The 16,322-nt window shown below is 43.2% G+C and overlaps 1 protein-coding gene across 1 annotated transcript in view; it reads left to right on the top strand.

Moving 5' to 3' along the window:
- LOC117494272 (connector enhancer of kinase suppressor of ras 3-like) overlaps window positions 1-16,322 on the top strand; it is a 33,821-nt gene that overhangs the window by 6,007 nt on the left and 11,492 nt on the right. The window contains 2 exon segments of the mRNA XM_034145144.1: window positions 11,309-11,472; window positions 15,794-15,996. Of these exon segments, the coding sequence (XP_034001035.1) occupies window positions 11,309-11,472; window positions 15,794-15,996 (367 nt within the window).

Below are 16,322 nucleotides of genomic sequence, written 5' to 3'. Positions count from 1 at the left end.
TGCACCCTGACATGCTTTGTCAAATTTGGAATTTGTTGTGAAAGCTATCTACTTAAAGCTTAACCTACTGAACTTAAAATCAATGACATTTTTTGCCAGAGGCTGAAACTTGACAAATCTCATGTCACAAGTCAGCTATGCCTGAAAGTTCAAAAGTTTCAAACAAAACAATTTTTTTCCATGAACTCCATTCAATTGGTTGTACAAAAATATATTAATAGGTTTTTTAGTTTGTTTAAGCAGGGAGTGGTTGCTCCTCTTTTAAAAAAAAAAATGGGACCTGAAGAAACAATAAGGGGAGATTCTGTTGATCCTGCCTTTTGTTCCCATTGGTGCAGACGCCGCAGAAAAGCCTCTCACCTGCCCTTCATCTGTTTGTATGTGGCACTCTTTCCAGTCAACAGCACATTTATCATTTATAGGAACACAACTATCGCTGTCATGGCTGTGAGAGAGACCCACAACAGGTGCTGGTGAGAGCACAAACAAACCTCACCTGCGATTGGGCGTGAGTGTGTTTTTGTGGTGGGGGAGATTAGCATGAGTGTGTGTGTGTTCCTGAAGAATCCGTCACTGGTTGAGAGCATCACAACTAAATGTGGGGACGCATTTTGGAGAGTCAGTAAAGTAACCACAGTACAACATGCAGTGGGTGAATGTGTGTGTTACTGACGCCCTGTCATTGAAGATGACTCATCCACCCCCCTCGCAAGCAAGGAGAACAGGATCAGCTACACAAGGCCCAACAGATAATAGCTGCTTGTTATATACGCTATTTCTGTCATAATAATATGTAGCATTTTTAGCTTGAACATTTCCAAAAATGACAAGATCTAGGTTATAACAACCCCACCATCATATTTACACCAGACTACTTCTAAGAAATACAGTTTTTAAATGAAAACCTATATACTGTTAACAGTTTAACCTGTTTCCTTTGTCTTGGAGAGAAGGAAACCTCTGCGGAGTATTCTGCTCCTGATAAATCCACTGCAAAGCTGACTACAAACTCCCATGATCCCTTGCGCATCACAACTCCACCATCTTTGTTGTTGTTTGATTTGAGAGACCCCTAGAGGCCGAAAATTACATATTGTGTGTTTAGGGAAATTAACTTTTGAGACTTTTAATGGGACTTTGTTGCTCAGGTGTTGAATGTATGTGTTTTTGTGAGGCGTGTTTGTGTTTCTGCTGTTTTTACGTGTCTTATATAGAGAGGGTAGATGCACTAATGATGCTCTCAATCTTTTTGACCTCAGTCTCCTCCTCCCCTGACCTGGATACCATCCAGCTATAAATCCTTGGCTTGTGGTCAAATGTTCCTTTTCCTTCTCTACCTCTTGGCCCAATTCAGCCTCCTCCAATTTCCTCAAACCTCTGTTCCCCTGGTCCTAGCCCCCCCCCCCTCCCCCCCCTCCCTCCACTTCCCTTATCACTATGGTAACCTTAGTTTTATTTACATCTCTATCCAATGCCTCAGCTCTTTATTGGCAACAATCATGCCTGATGGGGTGACCACCAGTAACACTTTGTGCTGCCACAGCAAAGTACTCCTGCTGTGTTTAAACATGGGTATAAAGCAGGCAGCTAGCTCAGATTAGCGTGTGGACAGACCAGGCTGAGAAACGGATTTCCGCTGTGCCAGGGTCAGAGATGGACCCTCTGTCGGTTTTGATCGAGTAAATCCTCTGCTTGACTCGGCTTGCCAGTGGGATCTTTTTACTTTTTCAGCCAGGCTAAAAAGCAACCAGGTTCAAGAGGGGATTTACCCTCTGGGAGATTTATGGCAATTAGCAGGTTCTTATCCAAAGATGCTTATGGGGATCCACATTAGAAAAAAAGAAAGCTCTCCACTCAACCATACGAGCCACAGGGGCAATGTGAAGATATCTTTAGTTTAATTCTTTCCGTCTGCATATCTGTGTCATAAAAGCAAAACTCAATAATAATAGCACAATGGGTACAAAGTTATGTTTGACTTGGCAAGAAAATATGCCCTCATGCGGTGTTAGCCTGACTGCTAGCACACTATTCCCATGGCTGGCTAGATGAGTGGGGCACATTTCCTCCCCCAAACCTTGTTCATCTTAATTGTGGTTTCCATAGGCAGCTATTATGGTGCTGGTAAATTGCTCTGTAATCAGTGAGTAGGGCCACCCTGATCATACACATACATGTGACCAGATGAAAGCACTAAACTAAGTTCCCAGTGTTTTTATAAAAAAAACTATGACATGTTTGTGTCTCACTGGCTATGACTTTGAACCCAGAGTTATGTTTGATGGTGGATGTCGCCCCTTAAAGTCGTCATTTACTTTTTCTGTCGCCTTTTGTTCCCCCAGTGTTTTGCCTTTTGCCCTCCATCCCTTTTTATTTGTCAAGAACAAGTCTTTAATTATAGTTTTCTCTCAGGGAAATAATTTAAAGGTTGCAGCAAAGTGAGTGTTTTGGAAATCCTGTTGACACACAAACAGCGCCGTCTGTTGTGACTCTCAGGCCACACGGAGCGACTGTCCATATTGCCTTCTGATTTAACACCTATTGTGATTAAAACTGGAAAACACAAGACCATTCCCAGACTCCAAAAGTGGCAGTCCCTATTGTATTGCGCACTTTCAAGACGCAAAGACTGTGACTATCTTGGGATACTTGTCAACAGGCGGAACCGCAACAATATGAATGTCGGTGGGGCCAGGAAAGATTGTGGTGGGTGGAGAAGCAGGACCAGGACTGTGAGGAGAGAAGGAGGGGTGGGTGGAGAAATGTTTGAGATCTTTGTTGCTTTTTTAGTGGGTGTTTATGCTGGTGGTAACGGGCTGCAGCGTGGCCAGGCGACCGACTGGCTGGAGAGTGATGGTGTTTATTTTGGCCTGAGAGGTTATTGGTCCTGTCCATTGGCTCGCTTACCTGCACACTGTATCACTGATGAACAACTCATGTCTTATTCAGGAAAGATCCACTGTTTACATGCAGATTTACAAACATACCTTGAATGTCGCTGTTGGGTTGTACCCATGAATGCATGGAATATCTGCCTGATTACCACCAATTTTAAAGGTCCCATGTCATGCTTTTCCAGTTATTACCCGTCCCCTTGTGTGTTATGAAGGTTTTTATGCATGTAAACGGTCTGCAAAGTCACAAACCGTAAAAGTACACCCTGTAGCGAGTAAAACTCTAACACAGAAAAGACCTGTCTATGCTGCCCCAGAACGCCTCGTTGGAAATTTCTCTTTTTCATTTTTTTCTTCTGGGAACCAAGTGACGTAACGACGACCCCATGGACCAATCCGCGGAGCCGTTACGTTACGTCCGCGGAGCCGTTAAGTTACGTCTGCGGAGCCGTTACGTTAAGTCCGTGGATTGGTTCAAATCAATCAATCAATGTTTATTTATATAGCCCAATATCACAAATGTTACATTTGTCTCAGTGGACTTCACAGTTTGTACAGAATATCAGTATGACAATACGACACCCTCTGTCCTTAAACCCTCACATCGTACAAGGAAAAACTTCCAGAGAAAAACCCCACAGTTTAAAGGGGAAAATGGGAGAAACCTCAGGGAGAGCAACAGAGGAGGGATCCCTCTCCCAGGACGGACAGACGTGCAATAGATGCCGTGTGTAAATTGAAAAGATAATACATTTGCAACATAGGTAGTCCAAATGTTTGGAAATGCATGTGTCTATAATAAGAAGATGAATCCGCGAGGATATCCATCCAGGACTTATGATCCAGGACCACAGCAGCAGGCACAGCCACGACTCAAGATCCAGGGCTCGCGATCCAGGACTCAGGACCACAGCAACACGATCAGCCATGACTCCGGATCCCGGCGTATATAGACACCAAAAAGAAATTTGGGGAAGCTGGGTTATTCAGAACATGAGAGTACACAGGTACAGACAGAGAGAAGGAAGAAGTAAGGTGTCCCCCGACAAACTAAGCCTATAGCAGCAAAACTAGGGGCTGAATCTAATCAGCCCTAACTATAAGCTTTATCAAAAAGGAAGGTCTTAAGCGCACTCTTAAAAACGGATAGGGTGTCTGCCACCCGAACACAAACTGGAAGCTGATTCCACAAATGTGGAGCTTGATAAATGGACCAATCCCGGACTTTCTCACACACACACACTCAATCTTTTCTCAGCTGCAGCTCCGCCGATTTCTCCTCCCTGAGACGGCGGGACGCGGTGAGGCTTTGAGTCTGTGTGTGAGCACACACACAAACTCCCAGCCAGGCTGCAGGTGTGTGTGTTCGGGCTGGGTTTAGCTGTGTCTCGCAGACGGCCACTGGGCTCACAGGGAGGGGGGGGGCAGGAGCTCCAACAAGCCGTTTAGGACAGAGTGAAATTCAGTGAATACACATACTATACAGAGATGCTGTATGAGAAACTGATGTGAGTTTGGAAAATTGCACAATATAAATCTATTCTAGTATACCTCAACAATGGAATTATGATCAGTAGAAATGGCCATGACATGGGACCTTTTAAGTGTTGCATTGCCATTATTTCGAAAATCTGTTAAATAGCTTTTATCATTCAGCCTAATCAAAAGCAGGGCAAGGCAATTCATTCTCGTCTGCAGTTTGTTCCCAACTGACTTCTGAAAACATTTGATATTGTATTTTATAAGTTACTTACATTTGACCCTTAGTGTGGGACATTCCAAAGAAAAACATGGTGGTTATATCATAAGTGATAAGATGCAGCCTATACTTTTTAAAGAGAAATTCAAAATGTAAATGGAAGCTCCATAGTCTCAAAATGGCATTGCTGACACCCCTTATAAGTATACAAGTCACACATTCATATTCAAGACAATACCTTGTTGGATTTTACAGCAGACACATTTGGCTTGACATATCTGGAATAGCTCAGGTGTAAATCATGACGGTCCACATTTTTGAGAAACTGTATGTGCAGGAAGTCTGACAAAAGAAAAGGAAATTATGTTTCAAGTTGTAGACTCAGTGACCCCAGACAACCAGTTTTTCAGTTATTTTTCTCTCCACACCCTTAGCTTAAGCAACAACCGTTTGAATGTATGTATTTTTACGATGAAGACTCACTATGCCTGCAGCAGTCTTCTTTATCTCTTATTTTCTCTCAATGTACTTTGTTCTGTATTCTCTGCTCAGATGTGTTTATGAGCAGAAGTCATGATGTATCAGGTCATGCAACAGCCAAAGTACTTCTCATAACCTCCTGCGCTATTCTGCTTTGATCTGCTGCGCCTGCAGACGTCACCTCTCACCTCGCACCAGTCAATTCTACCAAACCTGTCCACCCCGAAAGCCCACTCAAACTTGGAATTGTGACAGGTTACCAGTAATGTAACTGGGGTTGTGCGCCGCTGGAGTTGAGGATTAACTGAGCCAAGGGGCTGGGGCTCAAAGCTTCTGCTGATGTGCTTCAACCACAACAGCCCCATGAACTTTAACCCCCTTTTCAGTCATCGTCCATCACCCCGTTAGAGACAGGGCTGCTTTTGTCTGCCTGTGCAGGGACCAACCTCAGCTGTGTTTTCTCACTTAGGAAGCCCACTAGGGACATGTTTCTGCCATTTTGTAGTCGTCTGTTTTTAAGATTAGGGTACATGAAGTGAAACACTCTTTGTTGGCTACAGGAAGCAATGATAAGATTAAAACATGGGTCGCACAGGGTCAAAACCAGTTAAGCTGTCGGAGATATTCAGTCTCAGCATCCAAGCCTATACAGTGCAGTTTCAAGAATATCTTGGGAAACATATCTTGAAACATGGCGCAATAACGTGTGCTGTATCTTTGCCCTACTAAACTGACTTTTAAGGAGTAATTAGGCTCATAGAAAGCTGTAACGCTCCACTGTTTTCAGAGGACACAACATGCTTGATGGAGAGATGTAGAGCACCATTGTGTGATTACTATCCCCAGTTCCCATTGGAATAGCTAGCCCAGTGTGTGTGTGTGTGTGTACAGGCTTTGTTGTCCTGTGAAGTCATGCATTAGAGTATAGCTTAGCAGTCGCCGAGTGGAGCTTTTTTCTTTCTTTCTAATTACAGCACGGCCTGGTCCAGCCTGAGCCCATTGTACCAGGGTGCTGTGAATTCCCACAATGGGGCTGCTCAGCGGAGAACAATGAGTCAAATTCCTGACCGTTCCCTGCAGGTTCGGAGGCCAGCCTGATAAATAAAGACAGCGCAGTTACAGTGGCTTTGCTATTCTACACCCAGTAGCTATCCCACTGGCCAGCCCAGTGGGGATATTGGTTTGTGTGTCACAGGGTGGCTACGACTCCCACTGGGAGCACAGGGAGGGGTTGAGAGATGGGGGAGGTGAAGAGGAGGGAGCTTGTTTGGTTCTCTCTGTAGGAGGTGAAAGACTGTGCGCGGTTTTCGTGTGTAATCAAACCCCTGAGAACGGAAAAGTTGGCAACCAAAAGCTGCATGGAAAGCTTTGTTGACCAAAATTGATCATAGATGCGACAAAGCGCTGGACTAGTGTAGAACTTCATGTACAAACCAGATCTTATGACTTTTTCGCCAAACAAACTCAATGGATTTTACATGTACTTGGCCACACTCAACTCAATCTGCTGTCGTCGTGCGTCTGTGGAGATGGGAAATATTGAGATTATGACAAGAATAGATCGGCCATTTGCAAGCGGAAGGGTTCTGTTGTTTACATTGCCAAAAATGTGTGCTTACACAGCCTTTAAGTAGGCTGCAGAGCTCCGAGCCCCCCAACAGGGTCTGGTTGCACTTGTTGCGTCCAAACTGCCGAATCTGGGGTTCTTGCTATCCCAGCTGTCCAGAAATATGCCTGTGTGTACGAGCATCCACTATACACCGAAACTGTTGCTTTGATAACCTGTTCTACACATAATAACTGTTTACTGAATGGGAGGTGGTGGGTGGTAAGAAAGACCCCACAGTGAACAGCAGGTGCCATACTGAGTCACACCTCCTATTCTGTGTTTGTTTATCGGACACAGACGTAGACACATTTCATTCAGATGCCCTCTTCCTCCTCATGCATGGAAGATCTTTGGGACTGTCAGACCATTCTTACTAAAAATGTTATTCCTGGATTTCTTGTTTAGACTATAACATTAATGAAGTTCAGAATCAGAATTCCTTTATTTGTCCTGCAATGGGGAAATGTGCGCCATTACAACAGCAGGCATATAGTGCAGGTTAATAGAAGGCACATGTTATTTGTAATAGAAAAACAAAATGAGTAAATACAAATGATAGACAAGTATAACATGGTAAAACATTTTTCAAAGTAGCTGGTACTGTTTTCTTTTCAATGTATTTATCTGTAAAGAAAGCGTAAATTGCACGACGGTATATTGCAGATGAGTTTGCACAGTATTATATTTACAGGAACATTTTTGCTTTTTCATAGTCCTAATATATTCCATTTGTCCTTCATGATTTCCCTGATCCCAAGGTGACATCTTCAAAGTGCACCTTGTTTATAAGACTTTCAGTCCCTATTTAAAAAATATTAACTTTAAAATCGTATAAACTGTCACTAATTGAGTGTTTTCCAGTTTTCTTTTTATCATTCAGGAAACTTTAACTCTTCAATGGGATCAATGTTTTTGTTGTGTTAATTGCTACGTTGTACCATGCTTTTATGTGTAGTATAACTTGTCACAAGTGGCATATCGGTCAATTTTACAGTCATTTGTAATCACATTGAAGTTTGGTTGTCAATGGATGTTTGTCAATCTTTTTGTCAATGCGATTGCATTCGATATTGGTGCTGTGTGTGTGTCTGCGTTAAACAGTCACACCCACTTGCTCTGGTTTGAAGACATTTGCCAAGCGGTTCACAGAGGTCATAAAACTCCAAAGCGTTTCATCCTTTGCTGGCTTTGAAGAGCATTCACACAGTCCACCCTTGTGCCCCCCCCCCACCCAGCTCAATTCACAATAACGTGCCACTCTATCTCCTTTACTGGTTACTCTACCTTTAATGAAAATGGATAGTCTCACACACATACACACACCCCAGCTGCCATTGATCCAGGCCCAATAAATGTTTTATAAGCCCCAATGTAAGGACACCCCCCTTTTATTCAGAAGGTGTCAATGGTTGAGTCCAGAGGGAAAGATTGCTGTGGTACCTTCCTGAATTCAGTAGGAGAATAATACTTTTTATGTGTTGCACACATCTACCCCCCATCCTCAATCATTGGTACCATTAAAGTGGTGGGTGTCTTTCTCTACGGCACGTAAACACACTTTAAATTGTTCCAATTCAATACTAATGCAGATTAGTTTTGACCCTAGAATGACCTGGAATTTCTAAACCCTCTGAAGTCAGACTTGTAGAATAACAGAGAAGATATGTGGGAAGAAAAACACTTGACAATGAATGAATGTTAATGAATGAAACGGCCTCGAGGAGAGGATGGGCCCCTCATTCGTCAATTAGTGGGTTCAGATTCATTCCTACCACTATTTCTTTCCAGACTGTTTTCCCATATCTAGCCACTCTGCATGATATTGTGTGGTTTTAGAACAACCAAGCTAAAAAACATGCAGTGAAAGCTTCAGCGAGACTTATTGTAAGCTGAACCACAAGTTTCCCTTCTGCCCTTTCTTCTTCTTCTCGTTAGTGAAAAAGGGTGGCACCGTGTTACAGGAAATGCCTTTTAACACAGCAGGAAGGAGAAACGTTGCCCCCTCTGGGTCCAAGTCTTTGTGTTTATCTGATGGCAGTAAAAGGCTGGCCCAGTGTTTGTGTTTGGGTTGTTTGAGTTGTCGTGGGTTCAGGCCATCACTCAGTTCCTTTAAAGTCTTACAATCCCTTGGTGTTGGCCAGTCAGGGGTTAAGCTTAAAATTCTTGTTTCTGAATTAGCACGCCAGGAATGAGAAAAATCCAATGAGCCTAACTGGACCTGACTTGTGCAGAGGCTAATGGTTAATAACAAGCCATGATGGAATTTCCCTTTGATTCTGTGGAGGTGACTGGAGTTCTCTCAGATATTTTCTCAAGGGTGTAGAATGCTCTCATGTTGAACTTTGATGGCATAATGGAATTTTAATGGCTTTGAAGGGATAACGTGCGAGACCATGGCCTACGATTCAAAATATTCTGATGGGAAGTGTTACTGTGATTTCTAGAGAACAATAACCAGAAAGGGCTGCATTACTGAAAAGTCAAGGAATCAACCAACATCTAACGGCAGTGTTTCCCATACATTAATTTATTTGTGGCGGGCTGCCACAATGAAATATCGTCCGCCACAAATGGATCTCATAAAAAAAAATATATATAATAATAATCTTTTTTATTTTATTTTATTTTATTTTATTTTGGTGGTCTAATCGGATAGTGAGTTGGGCTGATGATTGGAAGGTTGCGAGTTCAAATCCCGCCTGGAACACCACTACTAGTGTGCCCTTGAGTAAGGCACTTAGCCCTCAGTTACTTGAGACAATTGGTCATTGTAAATTGCTTTGGAATAAGGCGTCTGCTAAATGCCTAAATTGTAAATTATATTTTTGGGAGAATAAACCCCACAGATCCTCAACTCCGGTGTGTCTCACTCATTAACAACGTAACACAGAGCAACAAGAACGTTGTCTACAGTAGCCATGAACTCGCATGTATTTTCTTATTTGAGGGGGGGGGGTGGATGCGTGGGCCACCCGAATAGGTTAAGGGGCCTTTGGCTTTTCTTGCTGGAGGGGGGGGGGGTGCGGTGCCCCCACAAATAGAATCAAATTCTGTGGGAAACACTGAACGGCTTCAGTTCTTTATTGTTTAGCTCTGTTTGCACTGTGCACTCTTTGCAGCCTTTCAGTTTAATCCAGTTTGATTTTTCATAATGGTCTTGCCTACCTTAAACCGGTAAGCAAAGAGAGACATAAATACATTTCTAATATGAAATAGTCAAAATTATGCCAACTTCGGCAGAAAAATAATCATTATTGGAAACAAATTTGAGAAAATAAGCTTTCAGGACATTTTTGAAGTCTAATAAAAGTTTGTCTAAGACTTAATTGTATTACTTCTGTGCATTTTATATCAGCTGATCAACAGAATAAAACATTATTGTATAATACAGGATTGGTGTTGCAGTGTTAATTGAAAACAGATTTAAAAACACATTTTTATGGGTTATATGCATATAACAAGATGAAGCAGTGTGGGTCGTGTCTTTATGTATAATCTTGTGCTCTGAGACATGCAGTCGAATCTTGTTCGGTCATCATTTTCCCTACCATGGCACACACATAAACACACCCGCACACACATGCAGTATCACCTTCTCCGCATACCCTTTGCAACACGTGTTTAGACTGAGTGTCACAGAGGAATGAAGATATTTGGAGCCATTGACAAACATTTCTCAGTGACCAGAGAACACACCCAGTGAGACTTCACTCGCAGCTACATGTCCTACATTTTATTTGGCTGCTGTTGAGTTACATTCTCCCATAAAAGTGAATATTTGTGTGTTACTTGAACGGCTCACTTAAATGGATCGTCCAAACCCTGTTACACACTGGAGAATATTATATGTAAGGCTGTGTGTGTGAGTTACGCTCAGAGGGATTGAGTGTGTATTCCAGCTGACAGGTCTTTCATTAAAGCAGGGCGCAGGGCCATGTATCTGCAGCTGCCCCCTCTCTGTGCACTCTTTGATGGGGAGAAAGATGGCGTTTACTGCTACACCCATAGCTGGACTCACACACAAACCAACACTTGTTCTCATCTATGTTGTCTCAACACTCCTAGACCCACTGAGGGAAACATTGCTAGATAGGGAGGGCATGTTTCTGAGTTTCTTTATGGCTTTATACTGTAATCTACTGTATAAGAGGACCCTGTTGGAGTTACAGAACACGCTAAAGCCACGAGAGTCATATCCTTGTGTGTTTAATGAGCAGAGCAGTTGCTGGTGTAACGGTCTATGTCATTTGTTCTTGGTGCTCCAAATAGTAGCAAGAGGCGGCCCCTGGCACTGGTTTATTGAAACACACACACACTCACAAATATAGCCATCCATTGTTTAACCAGCCAACAGACTTAAAGGTCTCAACCGTCACTCTGTTTATGTTGTGTTTGTCTAGCGAAGATAGCAGTCCCACCTGTTCCTTGTCTGCACTGTACATACACACTCGCATGCACACATGCTAATAAAAATGACGGATCCATTAGTTCAGGTGGCGTCTGTTCCAGCCTTTGCATTATGACAAAGAGCGCTTGCAAATGGCAGTTGAACTAACCCTTTGTAAAGTTGCGCGCTGATCTCTATGTTGAATGTTTGTCTAATGAGTATTTGCCTTCTGTGTCCAGGTTTGGATGACAACCTGCAGCAGTATGTGACCAACTTTGAGCGGGAGAAGATCAGCGGGGAGCAGCTGCTGAAGATCACGCACCAAGACCTGGAGGAGCTCGGCGTGGCCAGGATCGGACACCAGGAGCTGGTGCTGGAGGCGGTGGATCTGCTCTGCGCTCTGGTCAGTAGAGACATGCTGGGAATGTGCAACTTGATATGTATCCGGATACAGTAGAATTGTCTTATGAAGGATTTGTGACCAAGCAAGAGCTCTCTTTTGGTCATTAATCTTCTCCCTTCGCTCTAAGTATCTACAAAGTAAACCAAGCCTGTAGCTTCTGGTCCGACTGCTAAAAGAATCCTGCAGGAAGGACTATCATTTCCCAAATAGCTCAGCAGAGTGTAAAGTCACCACAACACACAGCAGCCCGAGGACATTGGGGAACAGAAGTGTCACTCAAACAGAAGAGAGACTGGGTCAAAGGGGCATTGGGCTCAATTTGGCAGTTGGAAGCTGTGTGAGATGATTATAGGCAGTTATGTAGCAACAGGTGACAGTTTGATCTGTTTGGAAGATAAGATATATGAACTCTCTCTCTCCACTCTCCCCTCATGGGTACACCACATACAAAATACTTGAAATATTTGTTGTCGCTATTTTGAAACAAACAGACACGTCAGGCAGGTCATTCCTACTGCTGCAGCCTTCTACCTACCTGAGCCATCTTTCCAGCTTTAATTATAGATCCCCTGTTCGGCTCTTATTAGTCACTCTCAGAGCAAACCAGCTGAATCTTTGTCCATCATCATAGCTCCCAGAAGAACTGCCATTAAAAAGTATATCTGCCTTCAACTCGTGAGACTTGAGTGATGAAAACCCTCCATGCTCCAGCTGAAACAGAACCAGGTTTTCCAGCAGATGGGATGGATTTGGAGTTTTATCACTTCCTGTGCCATAAAAGTCCCAGATTGTGGTCCATGCGTTTTGATCAGCGTCAGCATTTCTGCCTTTGTGCTCTGTTAAAATCCTTAACATTAATCGTTCGGGCATGGTTATTTTTACACGGAGGAAACTTAAAAGTCAAATATTTCCTCCGCGACATGAGGCTGCATTTTACACTGATGCTGATCTGATAGCAGTAGGTCAAATGGGGTTTGGAACAACACATTATATGGCCTTAAATAGATTTATTTGTGAGTGATCCTCAACCTCAGCACATTGAAGCTATACATGGCTTTTTCTAGAGTTGTATAAAGCCGGCACATGTGTGATTTAGTGTGCGGTTAGCAACAAACTCTTAACACTTAACTTGCATATTAATATCATTGTGTGGCTCCTCTGTCTACTAGTCTAACCAGAAGCATACAGGTTTAACAGGGACATTATTATTTGGTGATTCTCTTCCCTCCAATTCAAAACACTCTTCTATTGTTTCGTATTCTCCAAAATGCTAAGATAACCTGTTAACAATATCTTTCCTTTACCTGTAACCAATTTAAGTAAACATCTGGAAACGCTTGTCACGTACATCGGTGCCTTTGTCTGTTTTTGATAGATTTACTCATCGCAGAATATGTACCATATGGTATATCTTGTGGTCCATAACTTATTTCATCATGACTGTAACCAGGTCCAGGTCTTTGTTCAACCCTTAACCCCTGACATCAAGGCATTGGATACTTAAAGGTCCCATGTCATGGCCATTTCTACTGATCATAATTCCATTGTTGAGGTCTACTAGAATACATTTATATTGTGCAATTTTCCAAACTCACATTGGTTTCTCATACAGCATCTCTGTATAGTATGTGTATTCACTCTCATCTCCGAGGCTCCACTTTGTGACTCTGCAGACCGTTTACATGCATAAAAACCTTCATAACACACAAGGGGACGGGTAATAACCGGAAAAGCATGACATGGGACCTTTAAGTCATTTCCCTATCATGCAGCCTTTTAAATGTGGTCTCCAAAGTGCTTCCTCAGCATGATGTTAAAGTAAAGCCTTTTCATTGCATTTGACATGTATTCCCTCTACCAAGATGTGTTTGGAGTGCTGTGCATGTGTGTGTTGTATGCCCTGTACAGTCTTATGCAATTTAGTATCAGAGCATTTGGCCCATTGTGTCTTGAACCTCCCCCCCTGCCTCCTTGTAACTTTGTATTTATTATGATCCCCTCTAGCTGATGCTGATACGTCCTGGGGTCCACACATAAAAAATAACAAAAATATCAAGACATTAACACACAGGATCGAAGTAGTGCCTTTATACTTATGCCAGGAATGCTGGACTCTCAGCAACCTTTCCCCCCTCACTGACGCAGTCCGGCTTAACGTTTTTTGTCAGTTTTGGGCTTTCCTTATTAAGAATGAAGCCTTGGTCTTCCACAGGCCTCGTGGGAGGAAGTGAGGCCCCCGATTCAATTAGCTGTTGCAAGGTCACTACTACCGACAGAAACAGAGGCCACCAACACCCGAAACCCCCACACGCTCTCACACCCCCACCCTCCCCAACGCTCTCTCTTTTTTTGTTTACTGTGAGGTCAGACACTTCCTGTTGCTGCAGTCACATTCATCTTTGTGACACTTTGCTACTCGGTCTTTCCTCTTTTAAATGATTAAACATGTGCACACATCTTAAATATTTCGCCTGTCATACATAAGCTGTCCTTTGAAGCGTTTTAAACCTATAGCATTTGCATTATGATCAATGGCCTAAGAGACAAAGAGAGAACATTTAAATTATTTGTACTGGACTTTTCTAAGCCATGGTGTCTTCTGCAGTCAGTGTTGAAACCCAACACTTCTTTATTTGCACTCAGACCCCAGCGCCCTGCTCACATGACATTCACATGCATGAGCAGCCATTAAACATACAGTATAGGACAGATCCTCCAGCCTCGTGAGCCACAGAGCTGCTGTAAAATGTATTTCATCTTGTCTACGGGGGAACCTGTCCCTTTAGTAAATCAAAACACTTAACCTTAGATGGCACATTGTAGCAACACACATGTACTCCGTCTCTGTCCAGGCTACAGAGGTTTGTATCTATCTGTTATAGTCGAGGCAGATCCATGTAATGCCTGTGGCGAGGGCAGGAAGCGCTGTGTTGTGATAGCCGTTCTCCATTTCTCCCGAGGACACTTAACCCAGTATATAGTCCCTTCAAAGAGCCCCAACTAGAGCCTGCACGGGGAAAAAAAGCTCCTTCCATCTTGATTCTAGATTATCTTGATGTCTATAAAAAGGCACTGGAAGCATGTACATTTGGCTTGAATTGTAGTTATGAGAAGAATTGCATTTGGCTGGAACCACAGATTTTGCTCAGACGTGGCTTTGAGCTCAGCTGGCAGCGAGGGACGAAAGCTCGCTGGACATCTGTGGGCCACTTAGAGCTGCTGTGGCTGTGTGATTAGCAAATGAAAAAGCCAGGAGAGACGTTTGATCTGGAAAACACTCACACTGCTCTGTGCTACTGTCCCACGTTCACTGTGTGGAGGACTGAACGGGAAAACAAACCAAATGACTTCTTTCATTTATAACCTTATATTCCCTGAGTATGTTTGCTTATCTTCTATGATGTTTAAACAATCCATCTCATGTCAAATGTCTAAGTTATTCTTCCTGCAGCTACTGTTTGACCAGTTCAGTTAAGCAGTGATTCCTTTTGGAGTGACTGAGGGAAATGATTTGTATATTTGGAGTGGGATAAAAGTAGACACTAACCACTTGCAGATCTCCGTTATTTCCTTAACACGTGCTGTTTTACTCCTTGCTACGCATATTTAGCTACTGGCAGGCACATCACACATACAGCAGCAGTGCTGGCAGCGATGCAACACCATGTAAGCTGATATTTACCCGGACAGCGGCCAGCCTGCCCTCTCTCTGCTTACCTTTAAGCAACACATTGTTCGCTAACCACTTTATCCAGTCAAAACATTGCAGAACAAAGCCCTTTCTAATATTTGACAAGTGCTAATGCTCTCAGACACACACTCTTCCCCTCAAACCTAAAAATATGTATATTGTTGCAGCTCGGTATCATGCAGTAGTTCAGTTCAAAGCTGATCTGTACTGTACTTGGTGACCCTTGAAGATAAGGCTCTGCTGCTTCCTGCATGTGAATAACCTAACAAATTGCAGGAATGCATAAGCAGGAAACAACCCCGTCTAAAGAATGCAAACCTTGCCCTGCTTGGTTGGAATCAGGTGATGGCACGTGCGTGGAACAAACCTGAGACTGGAAGGGGGAGTTTCATGGCAGACAAGTGCACTTACATTTTATATGTCAAAGAAAAGATTACAGCTCTTGGTTGTACAGGAAACAACATGTTTTCCTGTGAAGGAGACTCCACTCAGCAAGTAGCTCCCAGGTCTGGACTGTGCAGAAGAGCTTTGATCTCCAGTTTATTGCCAATAAATGTAATTCACCTATAATAATTAGTGTTTTTTTTGTTGTTGTATCGCCTACTTAAAAACATTGTGTTTTGATTACAGAACTTCGGGGTAGAGACGGACAACTTAAAGAATCTGGTTGTGAGGATGAGAGCCGCCACCAACAGTCTACACATGGCCACGTCTGACCGCAGGAAAAGCCCAGCGTACGACGGCAGCATCTCTCGCAAGCCCCCCAACGACTTCCTCACCTCTGTGGTGGAGCTGATCGGCGCCGCCAAGAGCCTCCTGGCTTGGCTCGACAGGTAAAAACTTAGAAATACAGATCATTTTCTTCCAACAATAAATAAGTCTCAATGGATTGTAGAGAAGGAACGGGAATCTCGGCCCCCTAAACATTTTTCTGTATATGGTAATGTTCTCCTAGCTGTTCTCCACATTTCCTCTCAACGAAACCCCTTCCCATCTCACCCGTCTGTAATTAACACTACATACAGTTTCAAAAGAAGAAATGCGACGTCTGCTTTACAGCTGAAGTTGGAAGAGTCCCCTGTGCTCTCCTGGTGAACTGCTCCACATCACACCATAAAAGCACCGCATGTTATGAAGCAGTTTGCCAGGATTTAATGTT

The sequence above is a fragment of the Trematomus bernacchii genome, unplaced genomic scaffold, assembly GCF_902827165.1.
Source record: "Trematomus bernacchii unplaced genomic scaffold, fTreBer1.1, whole genome shotgun sequence".
In the NCBI taxonomy this organism is placed as follows: Eukaryota; Metazoa; Chordata; class Actinopteri; order Perciformes; family Nototheniidae; genus Trematomus; species Trematomus bernacchii.
The sequence above is the reverse complement of the archived record's forward strand: the minus strand, read 5'-3'. Positions and strand labels throughout refer to the sequence as shown.